Source organism: Eschrichtius robustus, chromosome 3 (genome assembly GCF_028021215.1).
Source record: "Eschrichtius robustus isolate mEscRob2 chromosome 3, mEscRob2.pri, whole genome shotgun sequence".
NCBI classification, from domain to species: Eukaryota; Metazoa; Chordata; class Mammalia; order Artiodactyla; family Eschrichtiidae; genus Eschrichtius; species Eschrichtius robustus.
The window spans coordinates 166,020,313-166,039,681 of record NC_090826.1 but is presented as its reverse complement, the minus strand read 5'-3'; the positions used below and the strand labels follow the sequence as shown (position 1 = coordinate 166,039,681).

At 54.5% G+C, this 19,369-nt stretch overlaps 2 protein-coding genes across 7 annotated transcripts in view; one reads left to right on the top strand and one right to left on the bottom strand.

Annotated features, from left to right (window-relative positions):
* EPHX1 (epoxide hydrolase 1) overlaps positions 1-6,253 on the top strand; it is a 40,531-nt gene extending 34,278 nt beyond the window's left edge. For both annotated transcript variants that reach the window (XM_068541749.1, XM_068541750.1), the window contains exons 7-9: positions 987-1,095; positions 5,029-5,145; positions 5,753-6,253. In XM_068541749.1, coding sequence (XP_068397850.1) covers positions 987-1,095; positions 5,029-5,145; positions 5,753-5,954 — 428 coding nt within the window. In that variant the 3' untranslated portion in view covers positions 5,955-6,253. The remainder of the gene's footprint in view (positions 1-986; positions 1,096-5,028; positions 5,146-5,752) is intronic.
* Positions 6,254-6,765: 512 nt separating this feature from the next.
* TMEM63A (transmembrane protein 63A) overlaps positions 6,766-19,369 on the bottom strand; it is a 31,420-nt gene continuing 18,816 nt past the window's right edge. For all 5 annotated transcript variants that reach the window (XM_068541743.1, XM_068541746.1, XM_068541745.1 and 2 more), the window contains 13 exons: positions 19,117-19,240; positions 18,891-19,024; positions 17,456-17,593; positions 15,895-16,048; positions 13,841-13,947; positions 13,612-13,698; positions 13,088-13,150; positions 11,978-12,140; positions 10,986-11,091; positions 10,232-10,399; positions 9,390-9,505; positions 8,977-9,039; positions 6,766-7,725 (listed from right to left, as the gene is read on the bottom strand). In XM_068541743.1, coding sequence (XP_068397844.1) covers positions 7,558-7,725; positions 8,977-9,039; positions 9,390-9,505; positions 10,232-10,399; positions 10,986-11,091; positions 11,978-12,140; positions 13,088-13,150; positions 13,612-13,698; positions 13,841-13,947; positions 15,895-16,048; positions 17,456-17,593; positions 18,891-19,024; positions 19,117-19,240 — 1,591 coding nt within the window. In that variant the 3' untranslated portion in view covers positions 6,766-7,557. The remainder of the gene's footprint in view (positions 7,726-8,976; positions 9,040-9,389; positions 9,506-10,231; positions 10,400-10,985; positions 11,092-11,977; positions 12,141-13,087; positions 13,151-13,611; positions 13,699-13,840; positions 13,948-15,894; positions 16,049-17,455; positions 17,594-18,890; positions 19,025-19,116; positions 19,241-19,369) is intronic.

The following is a 19,369-nucleotide window of genomic DNA, read 5'->3' as shown; positions in this document are numbered from 1 at the left end:
GAAATCGTTTTGCCCATTTCCAAGTCTTTTAGAGTTTCCATGACAGTCTCATGCTCACACACGTTAGACAGCTCATGATAATAGTAACAGTGTTTTATAAAACCAGTTTTTTTCCTCTGATTATAAAAGTAATCCATGTTCATTGTCAAAAAATTGAAAGATGCAAAAAAGCACAAAACAGAAAAGACAATCGCCTGAAACCTCTCGTCCTTCCCTACCTCTCCTCTCCCAGACCTGCAGAAGAACTTGCTAACATTTTGGTTGATGAATTTTCGCAAATGGGATATGTCCATATAACCAGCACGCACTCAAGAAACAAAGCGTGACCCGCCAGCCCAGAAGCCACCTGTACCCTCTTCTGGGCACTACCCACCACGCCCAGGGCAGCCACCCTCCTGAACTCTGACAGATAGATTGCTTTTGCCTGTTTTTATACTTTATATGCATTGGAATCCTCAAATAGGTGCTCTTTTGAGTCTGGCTTCTTTTGCTGAATGTTTTGTTTGTGAGATCCATCCATGCCATTTTTAATGCTTGCTCAGTCTTTGAGCTTATGAGTGGATCAATATTATCTGTAACTGATTCCCTATTTTGGACTTGTAGGTTGTTTCTAATTCTTCACTAATCATAGAATAGAAACCAAAAAAACCCCCACTTTTAAAAAATAGCATTCATATGTATTTCTCATTTGGATCCTACAAAACCTGGAGTCGTAGCCTCTTCGGTTTGAAGGAAGCTGCCCATGTAGCGTATGGATCCCTAGGAGGTAGTGGGAGAGGTGTTACCCCTTTTGTCATTAAGGATTCCAAGGCCAAGGGTCAAGGAAGTGAGGTGCAGGAGCACCCTGAGAGTTAGGGCAGAGCTGGGCTCTGACGCGGGCTTCCTGCCCACGGTGCCGCTCTGTGGGCCCAGCACCACACCTCTGTCCTGCTGGCCAGCTCCCTGGCCCCAGGCCTGAGTCACTCGCTTGCTTCTTTCCATGTCAGGCTGTGCTCTGAATGACTCTCCCGTGGGACTGGCTGCCTATATTCTGGAGAAGTTTTCTACCTGGACCAATCCAGAGTTCCGAGACCTGGAGGATGGAGGCCTGGAGAGGTGAGACCCCATCCACCCCTGCTGCTGGCACCACCTTCCTCACCCACCTCCCTCCTCGCCATCTTCACCTCTGCTTGCTTTATCTGGGCGGGATGGTCAGCAAGTTCCATCTGCTGCTGGATGTCCCACAAATCCTCACCCTGTGGCCAGCCTAACCCTGATCTTTGGAGGAGGAAGCTGAAGCCCAGAAAGGTCTAGCCTCACAGCGGAGGGGTCAAGAATAGGATGCAGGGCTCAAGACTGTTCCGCTTGCTAAGCAGCCTCCTCCTGGGACCGGGGCGTCCAGAGGGCGGCAAGAGCCTCTTTTTGGCCAAGACGTGGGAGCAGCTCACGGCCCCTCCCCCCTGAACCCCGGAAGAGCCGGGCCTCATGCCCGAAGGAATGCATGCTCTGTGGAAGCCGGTCCTGCAGGGTGGCTGCAGAAAGAGTGGGGAGGGCGTCCTGTCTCCCGAAGCCTTGGAGGCTGCAGCCTCGACAGCGCAAGACTCCTGGGTCCCTGGTCTGACTTAAGCTTCATCAAGGTTGGTCTTGACCCACCTTCTCCAGGGCCCATCCCTTTTGTTATTCCTTCAGAGACACAGAGAGTGCCAGATACAGTGCTGAGATGTGGAAAAGAGTGAATGGATCTGGCCCTGGAAGTAGGGACTTTGTCTAAGCCATGCCCTAGCCCCAGCACCTGGAACAGCACTGGGCATATAGTTGGTGCTCAATAAATATTTGTCTGATGAAATGAGCTCTAAAGATACATGCCGAGGACTGTGGGGCACAGAGAAAGGAGGATTCACTTTGTTTAAGGGACAGGGAGGGGAAATGACTGGGAGAATCTATTTGATCTGGGCCTTAAAGGATGAGTAGGAGTTTGCCAGGTGGAAAGGGCGAAGAAGGGAATTTAGGCAAAGAGAGAAGAGCAGAAGCAAAGGTTGGAGTGATTAAAATGCCTGGTTTACTTGGAAGGGGTAACTTGTCCTGAGGCTGGAGCAGGTACAGTGGAGCCAGACCACAAACTCATTCCTATAGGCGGGTCCTCCAAGAGCCTCACCCTGGGATCTGTCTCCCCCGCCCCACACTGGGCAGCACCCAAAGGTCAATGGAGTGCCACCGGGAGCACCTTGGCGAGGGGTCCGGCCCTGCTCCTTGCACACAAGTACCTGGAGCCAGATGTGAGGCCGGCCAGACCGCCCGTGGGCCTCCCCCTTCAGCTCCTGCTCGGCTGCATACCAGGAGCACCAAAGCTTTGAGCAGGGGACAGACGAGATCAGATCTGTGTTCTATAAGGGACACAGATCTTTTTGCAGGAGGGTGGAAATGGTTGCTGTGGCAGTTTCCAAGCTGTGGTCAGAGCTGTAGGGGAGATGGAAGCACTTGGCCAACTTGCCAAAAGCCAGTTCACCAGTTTATTTATTTATTTTTTAAAATTTATATATTTATTTTTGGCTGCGCTGGGTCTTCGTTGCTGCACACAGGCTTTCTCTAGTTGTGGTGAGTGGGGGCTACTCTTCGTTGCGGTGCACAGGCTTCTCATTGAGGTGGCTTCTCTTGTTGTGGAGCACGTGCTCTAGGCGCGCCGGCTTCAGTAGTTGTGGCGCGTGGGCTCAGTAGTTGTGGCACGCGGGCTCTAGAGCGCAGGCTCAGTAGTTGTGGCGCACGGGCTTAGTTGCTCCGAGGCATGTGGGACCTTCCCGGAGCAGGGCTCGAACCCATGTCCCCCGCATTGGCAGGTGGATTCTTAACCACTGCGCCACCAGGGAAGTCCCAGTTCACAGGTTTAAATGCTTCTTTTAACTGTTCAGTTTCCATTGACTGGTTTTCATTTTGTTATCAAAATTGCATTTAAAAAGATGTTCAGGACTTCCCTGGTGGCGCAAAATGTGGTTCTAAGGATAAAAATATAATTGACCAACTGCATCTAAATAGCTGAAGCAAACAAGTAAATTAAGCAAACTGACCATTTTTGGCCAATTGGCTTCTGATGAATCAACGAAGCTAATTGCATACAGCTGAGGAGCCCGGCAGGCGGAGCAGCAAATGTTCTTTAATCCAGGCAGCGAGGATGGGGTGGGAATGCAGGAGTGAGGGCAGCAGGGCTTGGCGGGGACACAGAGAGGCTGAGCTCATTTTCGTCGCAGACACGCCGAGTGGGAGATGCTGGCAGGATGCCCGGGCGGAGGCGTCCCCTTGGTAACTGGGCTCACAGATCTGGAGCTCAGGTGAGGGGTGGGATTGGAAGGAGTTATTTCCACTGTTCTCTTGGCGAATTAGTAGCTGGAGCCACAGGGTCGATCTCCTCAGACAGAGAGCAGCAGGCAGCATCCGGGGATGCTGGGAGGAGCCTTACTGGCTGCAGAAGGACCAGAAGTGAGAGTCTGGGAGGACAGACCTAGTGAGAGGGCCCTACCCGCGAGGCCTGGGCAGCAGGGACAGTTCCGGTGTGCAGGGTGAGGAGGCATGGGAGAGATGCAGGGGCGGGAGAGAGGGGACAGGGGTATGGAGGGAGGGGAAGGCCTGAGGGCATTTGGGGTTGTGGGGGGCGGGTGACTGACGTTTGGGCCTGAAGAGGCAGATGGAGGCATTTAGGGCCCAGGACAAGGGGGCGACAGCTCTCCTCAGCCCCAAACCTGGAATCAAGCAGGGAAGGGTATGGGGGGCGGGAGCTGTTGCTCTGTGAACTTGGCTTTCCTCAAAGAGGAAGGCAGGGCAGGCGGGAGGCTGTGGGTGAGCACACGGCCGTCAGGACCTTCTGAGGAGGTGGCAGCTGAGGTTGGAGAGCGTGGCGTCAGTAGCGCTGGAGTCCCCTCACGCCTGTGGACTGTCGGGTGGGCTCAGGGTGGCAGAAGGCCCCCAGGCTGAGGGCGCTGAAGGGGTGAGTGATGTCAGGGGAGCGAGAGGGTCTGGGGTGCGGTGGGCAGTTATTCCAGGGCCGAAGGGCAGATGCTGGGGAGTGGAAGATGAGTTGGGGAGCAGTGGGGAGATGGAGGCCCAGGAGGCACAGCCAGTGGAAAGCAGCAGCTGAATTGGGCAGAGGGGGGGCCATGGAGGGCTCCGGGGGCTCTGGACGCAGGCCGGGCTGAGGGAGCCCAGCAGCAGGAGACGGAGAGGGCCCAAGGGCCGGGTGGGCCCAGGAGGAAGTGGGGCTTTCCAGAGTCCACAGGCCACGTGCTCCAACATTAGGTACCAAATGACTATTTCCTTCCAGAGTGTGGGGCTCTGCAGTCTGGGTGGGGTTCACCTGCTCAGCAGTTCCCAGGCTGGAGAAGAAAAGGGGTGTCCCATGCTGAGCGGGTGTGGCGGGTCTCTGAAGGACCCCATGGCTCCCTCCTGGGGTGACACAGGTTTGGCGGGAGGCAAGCTGGGGGCTAGTGAATAAAAATGCCCCAGGAGCTGCTGACCCTGCCCTGCTTCTCCTGGTGCCCGGTTAGGGCAGGATCAGGGCTTCTAAAGCCTGCCTGGAGATCAGGTTTTGCTCAGGGCCTGGCAGGGGTGGGCGCCCCTGAGGATGGTCTGAAGGTGGCCTGCACTGAGGTCCCAGGAGTGGGCACCACCTCTGAACGGGGTTTGCAGCACCCTACCCACAGACCTCCTGGCTACCCAGCAGTGACCAGCCAAAGCCTCTGGGTTCAGTTGACCTCACCTGCTTCATCCCTTCTGGCCTGAACCGTTAGGTAGATCAGGGAGGGGGTTGGCTGACACCACCCAAGATGACAGCCTGCCGTGTACATGGTCATCACTCTGCATTGCCTGTCGTCACGGTTCTGGTGACCCTGGGCCAGGCCTGCCTGTGGCACGGGGTTTAAGATCACCAAGCTGGCAGTGAGGCCGGAGGAGGGAGGAAGCCAGGCGGGCATAGCGCCTGGCGTACAGCTTGAAAGTGGCAGCTCTTATTTGTCATACAACTGCCCCTGGCACTGAGAGGGGCCTTCCGGTCTGCTTTCCCAGGAAGTTCTCCCTGGACGATCTGCTGACGGGCACGATGCTCTACTGGACGACAGGCACCATCACCTCCTCCCAGCGCTTCTACAAAGAGAACCTGAGACTGGACAATACGCATGAGGGGTGAGTCCGGCTGAGCCCGGGGCAGGGCTTCTGAGGAGGGTGCCTCCGAGGCAGGGAGCAGGGGGACGGCCTGGCCTTGGACTCAAGGGAGGACGTTTGATGCGGAAAAGTACAGCCTAGCCTTGGGTGCGCGCCGGGAGTGTAAGGTGAGAACACAATTTAAAGGTCAGGGGTGTTGGGAGAAATTCCTGTCATTAGAAGTAGCTCACGGAGGGAACACCAGGCCTGGCCCCCAGACATCCCGAGGGGCTCCCCCAGGGCCAGGAGGCTGTCCTAGGGTGGCAGTGATGGCTCTGGGACTTCCCTGGAGCCCTTTCCAGATCTCACAGGGAGACTCTCAGGCAGCAGCAAAGGGAAGGGGGAACAAAGGTGGGAGTTAGAGGCTGTCCCATCCCACCTCGGTGACACTGTCCAGCTGGGGCAGCCGTTCCAGAAAAGAGGGCCCCAGAGAGGGCTGGAATTGAGGTGGGTGGTTAAAACCCTGGGTCTGTCCTTCTATGGCTCCACGTGGGTGAGCGAACTGAACCCCCAGCCCCCTGAACCCCTGCTTTGGAGGAGGGGGGCCAGGCCACAGCTTGCCCCTCAGTGGGATCTCTGTCTCTTCCAGGATAAAGGTCCACGTGCCCACGGGCTTTGCTGCCTTCCCTTGTGAGTTAGTACACGTCCCAGAGAAGTGGGTGAAGTCCAAGTACCCGAAACTCATCTCTTATTCCTACATGCCCCGTGGGGGCCACTTCGCTGCCTTTGAGGAGCCAGAGCTGCTCGCCCAGGACATCCGCAAGTTCGTGGGGCTGCTGGAGAGGCAGTGACCCCGGCGGGGACCGGCTGTCACCTCGCAGGCAGCCCCTGCCCTGGCATGGCAGGCTTCCTCCTGACACCCGCCCTTTTCCCCGGAAGCCCCCAGTCTCCCAGCCCAGCTCCCAGTAGAAGTGAGGCTGGCAGGGAGGCCCCTTCCCAGTCCTCTGTTGGTGGAGTTGCCCCTTTTCCCAAGAATGTGCTTGCTTCCGTCCCCTGCCCGTGCTGGGACCCCATGCTCACCCCTCCACACGCACTCCCCACACACTTTGTTAAGCAACATGGCTTTGATGATAAATGATTTTCCTTCTAAGAGCGGCTGGAACAAGTGACATGTCGAGCCCCAACCCCACGTGGGGTGCCCCTTCCAGCAGAGCTGCCAGGTCTGCACTGGGGCTCCGGCTGGGAGAGGCAGGAGGGGCCGCTGGGGCCAGCGGGAGGCCACTCTGTCCTCCCAAGTGCCCGCCCAGGCAGCTCTGAGCAGAGGCAGTGAGGCCGAGTGACTGCCGGGGACCTGCCCGCCTCGCCTCAGCGGGGACGGAAGCGGCCTCCCAGCTCTGCCCACCAGCACCCATCACGCCGGCTTGTGCCTCTGGCAGTAGGGAGGCAGCTTCTCCGGCAAGCGCCCAAAGGTGCGTCCCAGCCGCGGGATCCCGTGGGGAGAGAAAAAGAAAGAGGCTACGCCCCTCCTTCTGTGGCCATAGTTCTCCCTTGGTTTCAAGGAGGCCCCGAGCACTGCTCCCTTTGGAGGGAACAGACAGATGGAATCAAGGGCTGGAGGCTGAGCCCCACGCACTGGGCCCCGAAGAGGCTGCATCTCACCAGTCTGGCTGAATGGGCATTTTATTAGTGGTCCTCATCGTCCCTGCCAGCTGCAGGTGACCCTGACCCAGCCACGGTGTCACTGGCAACGTGACAGAAAAACACAGAACCATGGCAGGGATGTGGAGGAGCCTGGGGCGGCCCAGCACTGGCCCGCTCCCGTCCTGCTCCCTGCAGCTCACTCCTGGGGGGCGGGGGCAGGGGCGTGAAGGGCCTGATATCCAGAAGGGGAAGCTGGGATGGACCTGGACCATCATCTGGCACCCATCTCAGGCCTGCGGTTGCTGCAGACTCTTTGGTTATCAGTTGCGTGTGTGCCCGGAGGAGGGGGGCAGTGTCTGCATGCTCAGAGGGAGAAGGTCTTCCACACGGTACCTCCCCCTCTTAACTTGATACAGTCACCACACTAACGGGTTGGAGGAACACAGCGCCAACACGCGATCCTGCTGAAAATCATCAGGGGCGTCATCCCGGCCACAGAGCCGGGCACTTATGCAGAAGGGGGACTTGGAGATAAACAGAGCCTCGGGCAAGCAAGGGAGAGTCCAGAGCTGCACATTCTCCCCTTACCACTGCTAGGACTAGAAAAGACCACCACCTGATGGCAGTCCCGCACTTCCGCCTCAGCCAAGGGCCAGAGCCCCTTTCTGCTCCCATCGTTTTAGAGCTGTCGTGCTTAAAACAGGTGGAAAGAAGTCCTGACTTGGTTGAGGTTGGAGTCAAGCCACTTCTCCACCTGTGTCTCTTCCCCTCCCAACTCCCCGGGTCTGGACCAGCCCGGCAGCTCCCCGGCCCTCAGGCCTCCTGGCAGGCGGCCACCACGCTGTCCGCGGGGCTCTGATCCAGGCACTGCCCTGGGACGGTCCCACTGATGTTGTGGATGGCACCGTAGGTCTGCTGCTGCTGTGGGGACAGGGCTGTTTTCTCCGAGGACAAGCTGTTCAGAATCCGGGGCACGTAGGACTGCCAACAAATGGGGGTGTTAGTGCTTGGCGGGGTGGGCATGAGAATCCCTATCCCGTTCCTCCCCTACCGCCCCGCCTCCCTCCAGTCGGAAGACACACAGAATGCTCATGACGGACACATAAAGAAGTAACATCAACCTAGGACATCAGGACCTAAAATATGCCAACTGCAGATTTTCCTAACAGCCAGAGCAAATTAGAACACACAGTCACAGGGTTCTCGTGGTCATAGAGAAGAAAGCACACACACCAATTTCTCAGAGGAAACAGAACTCTTCCTGGCCCTGGATTCTAGAAGAATTTCTCACTTTATGTAGGAAACAGGTCTGTCTACACAGGGCAGGCTTAGAATGCTGTCAGTGGGACTTCTGAGCAGCTGACCGACGCTGTGTAGGTTCTGTTTCCTCTCAATCCCAGACTCCAGCTGCCGACCCTGAACAAGGCTGAGAATGAGGGATCTGCGTCATCCACCTGCCCTGCCTGGCAGGCATAGTCACAGGTGAGCCTCTGGGTAATGAATCTTCCTGAGACCTTCTCTGGGGCTGGTCCAAAGACAGACACTGATAAGAGTGCCTGAAACCTGAGAGGGAGCCACTGGAAAGAATGCTGCTGCTGATCTAGATCGGTGCTGTCCTAGCCCCGTCCGTCAGGCCGGCGGTCACAGCTCCGGGAGCCTGTGGCTACCTTCCTTTCCCAACCCCACCCTAGGAGCAGGACCCTGGAGGCCGGGAGCAGGGAGAACCAGGAAGGAAAGGAGTCCTGGTGTCTTTCTAACACTGTGCCCCGCTCCATAGCAGGTAAAATGTTCATTTGTTGAATTCAGAGGGGAGTTAGTGTGACACCCTCTTGGTGCCTAGCAAAGGACCTCACACAGGCAGGTGCTGGCGAAATGCTCTGATAAAGCTTCATCAAACCGCAGGGCCTTGCGATATGGCTTCACTAAAGGCCCAAGCTCACCAAGCATTAAATATGCAGAGAAGGAAAGTGAGCAGGCAACTGAAACCAAGGGAGGTGGGTATACATCATGGCAAAACTAATTATCTTCTGGTGCCGGATGTGGCTTCGCACATGCAAGAGAAAACATCCAGAGGGACCAGGGATTCCTTCTCAAATGACGTTAATTCAGAAACCCGCCTGGCACGTGATCAAGGGACTTCTGTCTTAACAAGAGAGGGTCAAAGCAGGTTTGCAGGGCCCATCTGGTCGGGGCCGTTGCAGGTGCTCATGCGCGGCTGAGAACCACACTTACTGTGAACGGTGAAGGCACGTGGGCGCCTGCCTCACTTCCTTTGTCACTTGCTGATTCTTCCGTCTGCAGACAACAGCAAAAACTTGCGATGATAAACAAAACCGATCTTCCTGAACTAACACCCTCTAAACAAACAGACTATTAACACCCAGAATAATAGTACCAGCTGGCACAAAGCTCCCAGCGGCAGCCCAAGAGAGGATGGTGTGGGCAGGGCAGGGAGCAGGGAAGGGGGCAGGGAGGGAAGCTACACATCACACCCAACTACCCACGCCTTCCCCGTGGATAAATAAAATCTGGAGAGGACTGTTGATCTGCTGATATGGGAAGAGGTGGAGGAGGGATGGAGAAGGAAGCCACCATCTTCTCCTCCCAGACCCTGGCTGGGCAGCAGTGGGGGAGGGGCCCTTTACCTTGTAGTTCAGAGGGCTGAGGTGCTTGAAGCATCCAAAGCAGGTGTAGGCCAGGCAGACCAGGATGGTGAGCAGAAGCGCCAGGAAGGTGAACAGGGTGAGGGGAGCCTTCAGACCTGGGGACAAAGGGATGCCAGCCTTGGCGGGGGGAGCTCACCCCTGGTGCAGGAACTGTGTGTGGCTTCACTCTCAGGCCGGAAATGAAGAGAAGGCATCACCCACCCTCCGCCTCCCACCATCTCCAGCAGCTGGGATGGTATCTTCACAGGCAGGAGCACAGACAGTGACCCACTGAACAGCTGGCATTATCCCTGGTCAGATTTCAGGTACTGGGGCACCGAGTCAAAGGCAAGTTGCCAGCCTCCTTGCTGAGTCGGTTCCCTCCAGTCTCCAGTGCCCTCAGCAGAGTCACACATCTCTTCTGCCTCTTCCTTTTTCTCAAGAGTGGCAGTTTTCCCTCCGGCATGTCCCCACTGCCTCCACACTGTGAAGCGTTGAGGACCTGGGCCCATCCACACCCGCAAAGAGCATCGCGGACTAGCTTCCCCCTCTCTGGTTCAGCCCCTCCATAGCTGGTAAAGGGACCATCTTCTCTGTAAGGCTGTCTGGGGCAATCGACCTGGCCTTCCCCAGGTTACACTTGACCTCAGGATAGCTTGGAACTGGGCTGTCAGTGCTGCACCCAATCAGCCCTCACCCTTGGGGTACCACCTTCTGGTTGGACAACGAGTTGATGCTCTTAAAACAGGAAGGGATTTGACGGGCTGGTGTGGATGCGGGAATAGGAGGCTGGGTGTTGCCTCCTGCCCTCCACCCCTGCCCTAGTCAGAAGGGCCACTCACCCAGGCGCAGGAAGGAAAAGAAGTAGAGCCAGAAGAGGCACAGGATGGGAGCAGCCAAGGCCTGGTTCACGGCTGCGAAGTGGATTCTCTTCTCCAGCTTTGCCGGGAGGTAGGCGAAGTAGAGGTTGTGCCGGTCGACCATGTGCTTGAGCAGGATGTAGATGAGGCCTGCAGAGCCAGGGCTGTGAGCTGGACAGTGGCTGGGCCGCAGGGGCCACTCTACCCCCTTCCTCCCGGAGGTGGCTGTTTGTGCCGGGAGCTGGGCTGGGGCTGCGGCTGGTCTACGTGCACACGTGCATGTCCTGGCTCCTACTGTTTTTCTTCCTTCTCCTTCTCTCCCCCCCGCCTCCCTGTCCACCTCTCCCCCTCTCTCCTCTCCCCACCTCCCCTTCCTCCCTCCCAGCCTCTTTCTGACCCAGGGAGTAGAGGCGTCCGTGCTGCTGTCCCCACGGAACATTGAAATTCTAGGACCATTTTGGGGGAAGAGGCGATTTTCCACCCAGAGGCCTGGCCTCAACTTCCTCCCACGCTGAGCCCCCCTCCCCTTATCCCTCAAGGAAGGCCCGTGGAAGGAATCCATGAGAAGTGAAATTACATTTGGTGTCCCCTGTGGCTCCTTGGCAGCTTACGGTTCCTGTGGCTACAAGAGGCCCTCTGTTTGTGGGGCTCCATGACGCCCTGCTGATGGCTGTCCTGGGGTGCTCGGCCGAATCAGCCACCCACCTGCCCTGGGACCGGCCCCAGGGCCACTCACCGAACGGCACGATGATGGGGCAGGTGATGCTGTAGGCCATGATGACGGTGAAGACGCACAGCATCCACGCGTACATGGCTCCAAACTCGTACTCGAAGGCCTGGTTCTGGGAGCGGGAGGTGGTGAGGGGCTTAGGGGTTTGGTCCAACCCAACCCGCCTCCGTGCACTCCAAGCGGTCAGGGAGAACACAGTGCGGGAGGACTTCGGAAGTGGGAGCCTCACCGCGCCCCTCACCTCTCAAGGCCCCTTCTGTCCCTCCACAAGCCTCCTCCAGCTTCACCTGGCTCACACCCAGACCTCGAAAGGCACAATGAATCGTGTTTTCGTAGTGTTTCTCTTGTTCTAATCCTGTCTACACAGCAGGCCTGTGAGCCCCCAAAGGGCAGAGGGGGTACATCTCACTGTAGAATGACCCTCCACAGACTCTGTCAGACCCAACATCACTCCGCCCCTTCTAGCCGTGTGTCCTGGGCCAAGCACTTGACCTCCCGGTGGCTTAGTCTGTGCGTCTGCAAAGCAAGGTCCAGTAGCGCCCATCTCACAGCGGGCTCTGAGGATTAAATGACAGGATGCAGGGCTTCTCCTCTTATGGTTCCCACAGTGGCAAAGGAGAATAAAAGAGAACCCCACACACCCAATCTAGAGAGTCATGGAACAAATGCCACCAGCCCAAAATGCTTTGACCTCTGTAGTAATCTAAGAATTTATGCAAATGAAGGTCCATGGGAAAGAAATGTATGTGTATGTGTGTGTGTGATCAGCCCGGTTAAAATGCAAAAAGCCCCACTCTCTCCTCCAGCCGGAGAGTCAGCGTGGAGGATGACGTAGCCAGGCCACCCTCACCCAGGCTCCTTACACCTCCTCTCCCCACAGCCCTGGGCCCAGGTGAGAGGCCCTGCGCAGGGTGCCCGGCACTTAGCAGGCGGCTGGGTAAACGCGGGCGGCGGGGAGGCTCTGGGACAAAGTCAGCGCCCACCCCCACCCTCTGTACCTGCTTGATGTTCCTGCGGTCGGCTGCAGTCTTGGCCATGACCATGCGGAAGGTGTAGAGGATGAGGCCGGGCAGCCGCAGCAGCTCCATGCCGTTGCCAATGAAGGCCGAGGCGATGACATAGTTCACAAAGAAGGCGCCCTGGTCGGGCAGGAAGACGCACCTGGGGAACCACCGGGTGTGTGAGCTGAGTGCCCCGAGAGGGAGAGGGGCCCGTGACTGAGAAGAGACGTGACTCAGAACTGACCACGGATTTGGCCATCTGGAAGTCACTGTCAACCTAGACCCCAGCTGGTTGGGTATGGGTGTGTCTGTCTGTGGCTGCCAGCTCCCAAGTCCTCAGTTTACCCAGCGAGAACCCATTTAAGAAAATTCACTCTATCCTTTCAGATAGGCACGGCCAGGCTTCCCTGTGAACAGTCCTTTGGAAAAGTCTATCTTGAACATCCGGGCCTACATTAGGACTTAAAGTATAGTACAGTAGGGGCTGGGGATGAATCCCAGCTCTGTCTCTTAACTAGCTGGGTAGCCTTTTTTTCTTCAGCATGTCTGGGCCTCAGTCTCCTCATCTGTAAAATGGAAATAGTCAAATTTCTGACTCATAGCTTTTTTAAAGATTAAATGAAAAAAAGAATCAAGCATTTAGCATAGCATCTTCTTAAATAACAGCTATTACTGTTAAGTGGGTTCGGTACAAGTTGAAAATACTAACAAGGACACACATTAGAAATACGTTCAACTCCTCTCTCCTAGCGAAAATAATCCTGGACCAGACAGTCATTCTGGTTGCAGTGTTAATTATTATTCTCCTTCCCCCTTCCCCGGCACCACTGAGACCCAGCAGTTCCTTCTCCCCAGGCAGTTCTGTTCTCAGTAAGTTTCAAAGAATGAATGAGAATGCCACTAATTGAGTTTCAACCTAAAAGATTAACCACATTTCTGCACTTGTAGCACAAAGTGGGTCAGTTCCCCCGGTGCAGCCCCGCCAGGAACCTGTAGTGGTGCGGGGAGTCCACAGGCCCTGAAGGACAGACAACCCTCCCCCCACTGCAGCCCCAGCCCCAGCCCCTGGGGGACGTGGCTCCAAAACTCAGCGTGGCTGATACTTACTCCAACCTGATAGAGGCCTCCGAGGAAGTTTTATCAAAGAGCCACCGGAAGAAAAAATCCAAACTGAAAGAAAAATGAATCCCGTAAGAACTCATTTCCAACAGTCCATGTGATCACTGCATATGTTTTCATTTTTTTCTGCTTTCTGCTTTTTTTTTAAAAAAAGGCCAAATCTCAAGATCTACCCTGGTTCTCTAAGATGCTACTTATTATACCATAACTCATCAGGGCCTGCTTTAACAGAAACTTCCTTCCTCAAAATAACCAAAGCCATGATCAGACCCTCTCCCTAAGTGGAAGGTCCATGGTAAGTTTCATTTTCAAGCTTTTTTTTTTTTAAGGCAGAAAGATCATATCTCTGGAAGAATCAGTGGGCCAGCATAATTGCATGCCAAGTGAGTGTGACAGGTTTAAATGTTGTCAGGAATTTGCAACGACTCCCAAACCATCTGCATTTTCTTGCGGATAGTGTTCTCTGTCGTGACCCTGGTTCTGAATTTAGAGCAGGAGGTGGTAATATGTACCTGGTGAGGCCCAGGGAGGGCAGAATCAGCACCATGAAGATCAAGAATATGTAGACCTTGGTCATCATGATTCGGTTTTCGCCTGACCTGCAGGAAGTCAGAGGTGAGCCCTCACAGTCCCTCAGATGCACCGGGCGTCCCCAGTAAGGGCCCTGCTGTATGCCCATCGCGATGGCGGGGAGGGTGCATCAGAGACACCCACCTCAGGGGCGAGCCCCAGGGAACTCACTTGGTCCAGTGACGCTCCAGCAGCGTAGAGTAGTAAACGACGGTGGGCAGCAGGGCTGAGAAGGACCACAGGAGGAGGGTTGGGAAGAACTGGCTGATGATGGGGTCCTAGAAAACAGTCCATAGCAGAGAGAGCGGTGAGCCCTGGGGGCCTTGGGCCATGACCTGTTGGCACGGTGACTCAGTGACCTCTGGGATTTTGGTCACTTTTGTCCCCTAGAACCAACGTTGTACCTGGTACAGGGTAGATAATGTTGGCTGAACAGACAATAACAGCACCTGACATTTGTACAGTGCTTTATTTTTCTTATTTTTATTTTTAAAAATTTTTTGGCCACGCTACGTGACATGTGGGATCTTAGTTCCCCCACCAGGGATCGAACCTGTGCCCCCTGCAGTGGAAGCACGGAGTCTTAACCACTGGACCGCCAGGGAAGTCCCTGTATAGCTCTTCAGAGCGAAGAATGCAACTTCACATACAACTGAACTCCACTTGTCTTACTGACCAGAGAGATAACCTCCTCCATTCCCTATAGAAAGCCAACGACGGACACCAAAGGAAGACAGAGCACTGACGGCCAGGGCCCTTCCCCAGCTGCCTGCCCACTCAGCTCCCACTGGCCCAGTCGTAGCTTCCCAGAACTGCTTCGTGTTTGTTCCCAATCTCATCTATGCCTGTTGTACCTGTTACTGCAATTACATGGTTCGATTAGCTTATTACCTTCTCTGATAAAATGAGCATAGCAATAGAGAGATTTCTTTGAAAACTAAGTTGGATACATTGGAAAGACTTGATAAAGGCCAATTTCTCAAAAATGCTGCTGAATTAGATGAGAGTGAATTAACTGTAAAAGATCAAGGGAAATGAAATCTAGGAGGGTTCTATACTTTGAATGGCTTTGCAAGTATCTCTAAGTTCTTGCTTGACTGTAAGAAACCAAAACTAGAATCACAAACAATGAAATAAGCGTGTGTTTTATATAAAATACACAAAGGAGAAATCTAATCAGCAGATCCTTCCTCAAAAGAACAGGCCTTGACCATACATCAAAAGACTGGCAAAGGAATCTTTAAATCTAAACAAATGCTTTAAATCTAAACAAAACTTACGTATTTTTTATTATCTATTGAGTCATTTGATCATCACAACGGCCCCATGAGTATAACATAGCAGAGTGTTATAGAGGACAAAGCCAGTTTTTAGAGGAAAAACCAAGGCTCAGAATTCATCAACTAGGGAATGGCTGAGCGAGGACCAGGCCCTCAGGGCCTCCAGTCCCCTGTGCTTTCCCAGAGTGTGATTAACCAAATGCCAAGTGGAACTGAAAAAAAGAAAAGGATGTGGAGTGACATTTCAGCAAAGCCAATTATGGGAAACCAAGTAGATGCCATTTTAGGGAGTGTTCAGCTGTTACCAATTCATCTAAGATCCTTAAAAATCATTCATTACCTATCTAGAATAAGTAACTTTACAACAGGATTATCAGAAACTGAAATATAAAAAGAAAAATTCATTCATGATCCCGCCACCCCCATCAGAGAAGCGCTTTGCATTCTTTGCTACCCACTCCCCATAGCAGCCATCCTGCACACACATCACTGGTACATCACTGTAACCATTGCCGAGAGAGAATTTTATATTCTGCTTTTATCGTAAAACCCCATGTCTGCCACAAAGTCTATACAATTTTTTAATGGATGCTTAACAGTCTGTCAGACTGAATATACCTCATTCAACTCAAATTACCCCTACTGTTGAACATTTAGATTGATTCCACTGTATCTATGTCTCTATAGTAACACATATACACACACATATACATACACATACATGTATACATAAAGTATATACATAACATGTATACATAATATGTATATCTACATAACATTACTATAAAGACATTGTAATAAACGTGGCCATGCCTGCTCAGGGCTTAAAAGCACATGAGCCGAGTGACACGGCCTCCTGGTTCATTGGCCCCCACGGCTCTTGGTCTCATTCCTCCCCCACCCTCCATGCCCTCTTGCGAGAGGCCCTACAGGATGGTCACTCACGTTTAGCGCATGGATGGGTTTGGTGACGTTGAACTTGTCCATGGTGGACAGGATGATGGAGGGTGTGGTCAGGAAAAACAGCCCCAAGGAGAGAGTGAAGTTGATGCCCAGCCATTGGAACCACCAGCGGAGGCCCTGGATAGAGAGGTTCTTCCTGCAGAGGGGAGGACACAGGCCCTGGAGGTTTATCTCTCAGGCTCTGGCCACCTATGACACCTACAGTGCCCACGGCTTGGGTGAGTCAGAAGGTCAAATTTACGCAAGGCAAGAGACTAGACTGAGGGCTCTGGCTGAGGGCCCATCTTGACCTTGGGAGCACAGGCAAGTGTCCTGCACTGACCTTCAGCTACAGGAAGGTCGAATTTGGGGTCCCTATGAGCTCAGAAGGAAAACAGGTTATTTGCAGCTAGAGTCTGGGAGCCAGACCCTACTCAAAGAGATGCCATGAGCCCCCCAGCAGGCCAAACAAGGCTCCAACATGGCATTTTTCAGACACGCTAAAGACACGTGACTCCCCACGGGGCCGTGAGCTGGGGTGTGAGTTGGAGGGGGGTGGGGGACAAAAGCAAAAGGCCCAGCTGGAACCCGCCCTGGCTTCTCACCCCACCAAGAGCAGACCGGCAAACCAGTCCCAAGTTTAGAAAGCTCAGTGAACCAAAGAGCAGAACTGCCAGGGGCTGAAATACAGCCCAGTGGAGATGAGCGCCCAAACCCTGCTCTGGACCAGGAACTGAGGCCAGGCTGGATGGCGAGCCACGGTGGGGCCTCTGCCGGGCTGTCCTCACCCTCGGCATTGTGCTTAAGACTCCTGGGGACACAGCTCAGCTCACCAGCTTGTGTCCCAGGCTAGAGAGGCGGCTGGCACCTAACCCAGGGCCGCATTGTCTGGTACAGTAGCCTCGAGCCACAGCAGGCTACTGTGTGTTGAAATGTGGCTGGTCCAAACAGAGATGGGCCAGAAGTGGCACATACACGCTGGATCTCAAAGACACTACGTATGAAAAGGAGACTGTAAAACATCTCAATTTAAAACAATTGATTACATGTTGAAATGATAATATTTTAGATATAGAGGGAGAACTCTTATTAAAATTAATTTTAACAGTTTCTTTTACTTCTTTTCTTTTTTTTTAAGACCCGTTTTTTTGTTGTGGTTTTTTTGGTGTTTTTTGGCCTCGCCGTGCAGCTTGCAGGATCTCAGTTCCCTGACCAGGGACTGAACCTGGGCCATGGCCGTGAAAGCCTGAAATCCTAACCACTAGGCCACCAGGGAACTCCCCAGTTTCTTTTACTTTTTTTTAATGTGGCTAAAAGGAAACTTAAAATTGCATACATTGCTCCCATTATAATCCTACCAGACACTGCTGATGCCGGGGAGAGAAGTCCTGGGTGTGGACACACCACCCACCCCCATCACGCCTCCCACCCCCGGCCCAGAGGGGTGCAGGAGAGTATGAGTGTTTCTCTGAGTGCCAGGTCACACCTGTGCTTCCAGGTGACTTGGGCAGCCCTGCAGGGCTCCCAGGCCCCATTCCCGCCCCTTGCCGGCCTGGGGGCTCACCAGCAGATGTCTTCGGGGTAAGCGGCGAAGCTGACCGTCCACTTGGAGATGCAGAGCTCTCTGCTGTGGGAGGATGGCTGCGGGTCACTTTTGCACTGAAGGCCCTGACACTTGCAGGCGTTGAAGTCCTTCAGGATGCTGCCAGGAAATGTAGAAATGGCCAGGGTCCAGACCCCTCGGGGCACCATGTACCCACACAGCAAACAGGACCGTGTGAGAGTGGGAGCCCCATGGCACAGGACCTTTGCTTTATTATTAGTTTATTATATTTATGCTATAATTAGTGCTATGAAAGAGATGCCATTCTTAGCACATTATGTGCAGAATTCTGCTTAATCCTCAGGACAACCCTCTAAGCCGGGGATTACCATTCCTATTTTACAGATGAGGAAACTGAGGCTCTCAGTTAGGTTTTGTACCCTGTCTGTCTGACCCCAGCTCCCATGTTGTTGGCATTGCCCCAACATACGGCTCCTCCTTGCGGCCCCCCTCTGCCCTGCCCATGAAGCCGGACATCCCGCTGCCAGGCCCGGGGCCTCACTTTTCCACTCCCTCGCCTCTTCCCAGGCCCCATAGCAGCATTAGACTGCATCACCTATGACTCCAAGATGCCCCTCCCTAGGACTCCCACCCCCACACTCTCCACTCCTTCCCCCTTTAGTCTCCCACAAAGAACCCACCAGCCCCCCTACTCCTGTCTCAGAACACTCTTCCTCTTTCCACTGGCCTCGTCCCCACCCCAGCCTCACTTGAGAGTCTGCAAGGCACAGCCAGGAGTCTGTTCCCACGGTTCACGATGCCCAAAGCAGGGAAGGCAGGGGAAGGAGCATTTGCTGGGCCAACTCCTTTCCGCCTCCCTCTACCGACCCCATCCCCTGCTGCTCCCAAGGCGAGACGACATGGAGATCCCAGGCATGAGAGCGTTTTAGGAGCTAGAGCTCACGCCAAGGTGCACTATGAAAACCCACTCCCTTGGGCCAGGCTCTCAGCAGCAGTGAGCATCCTGGAGTGCCCGGTGGTATTTCCCCACAGCAGTGCATTTGTAGGGAGATGGGAAGGCCACGCACAGAAGGAAGATCTGTGGTTCCAGAGTAGGTACGTGAAAGAGGGTGGCATCCACCCCACCTGGCGAAATGCTGGGTCATAGAGGCAATGGGACCCCTGGGGCAGCTGGTGAGAGCCCGGCAGTGGGGTAAGGCCGTATCAACCCAAGAGGGGCTCAGCTGGAATCACGCATGCTCAGCTGTCACACAAACATCGGCCGGGCTCACCAAGGGAGTGGGTGTGGATGTCTGCCCCCAATCCCAGCCACACCCGCAGAAGGAGATGGAAATGCTACAAACAAATCCCAGCAATGGCGGTTCAGCAGTACCGTCTCTAACCAAGAGGGACAGCAAGTTATCTGGAGGCAGACAAGGGACATGCCCACACTCACTAGGTGGCCATGCACTTTTCCTGGAAGGTGACGAAGGCCATTCCCAGGGACTGGTCCTGGACCCTGCATTCCTCCTCTGTGATCCTCTCCATCAGCCTGTCCTTCATCCGCGTGTAGTAGGAGATGGCGTCCTCCTACCAGAGGACACATCCCCTTGTGATGACGTGGTCCTGTGCAGGTCTCGGGGGACCCAGCGCCCACGTTCCCGGGGGGTGTGGGCCCTCACCCACTCACAGCCCTGCACTTCACAGCAGCAGAACTGGCCGCAGGGCTTGGGGTTGATGAGGGTCCGCTGGCCTGTCTTCACCTGCAGGTTTGTGTAATAGGTCAGGCTCTTCTCTGTCTTTTTTCTGCAGTGGGAGGGACAAACTTCAGACTCGCAATCCTGTGGTGTGACTCACGGTCCCCACACCCATCATCAACCACTGGTCACACCAGCTTTCTAAACAAGAAAGCGGCAGAGCCACTCCTCTCCTTTC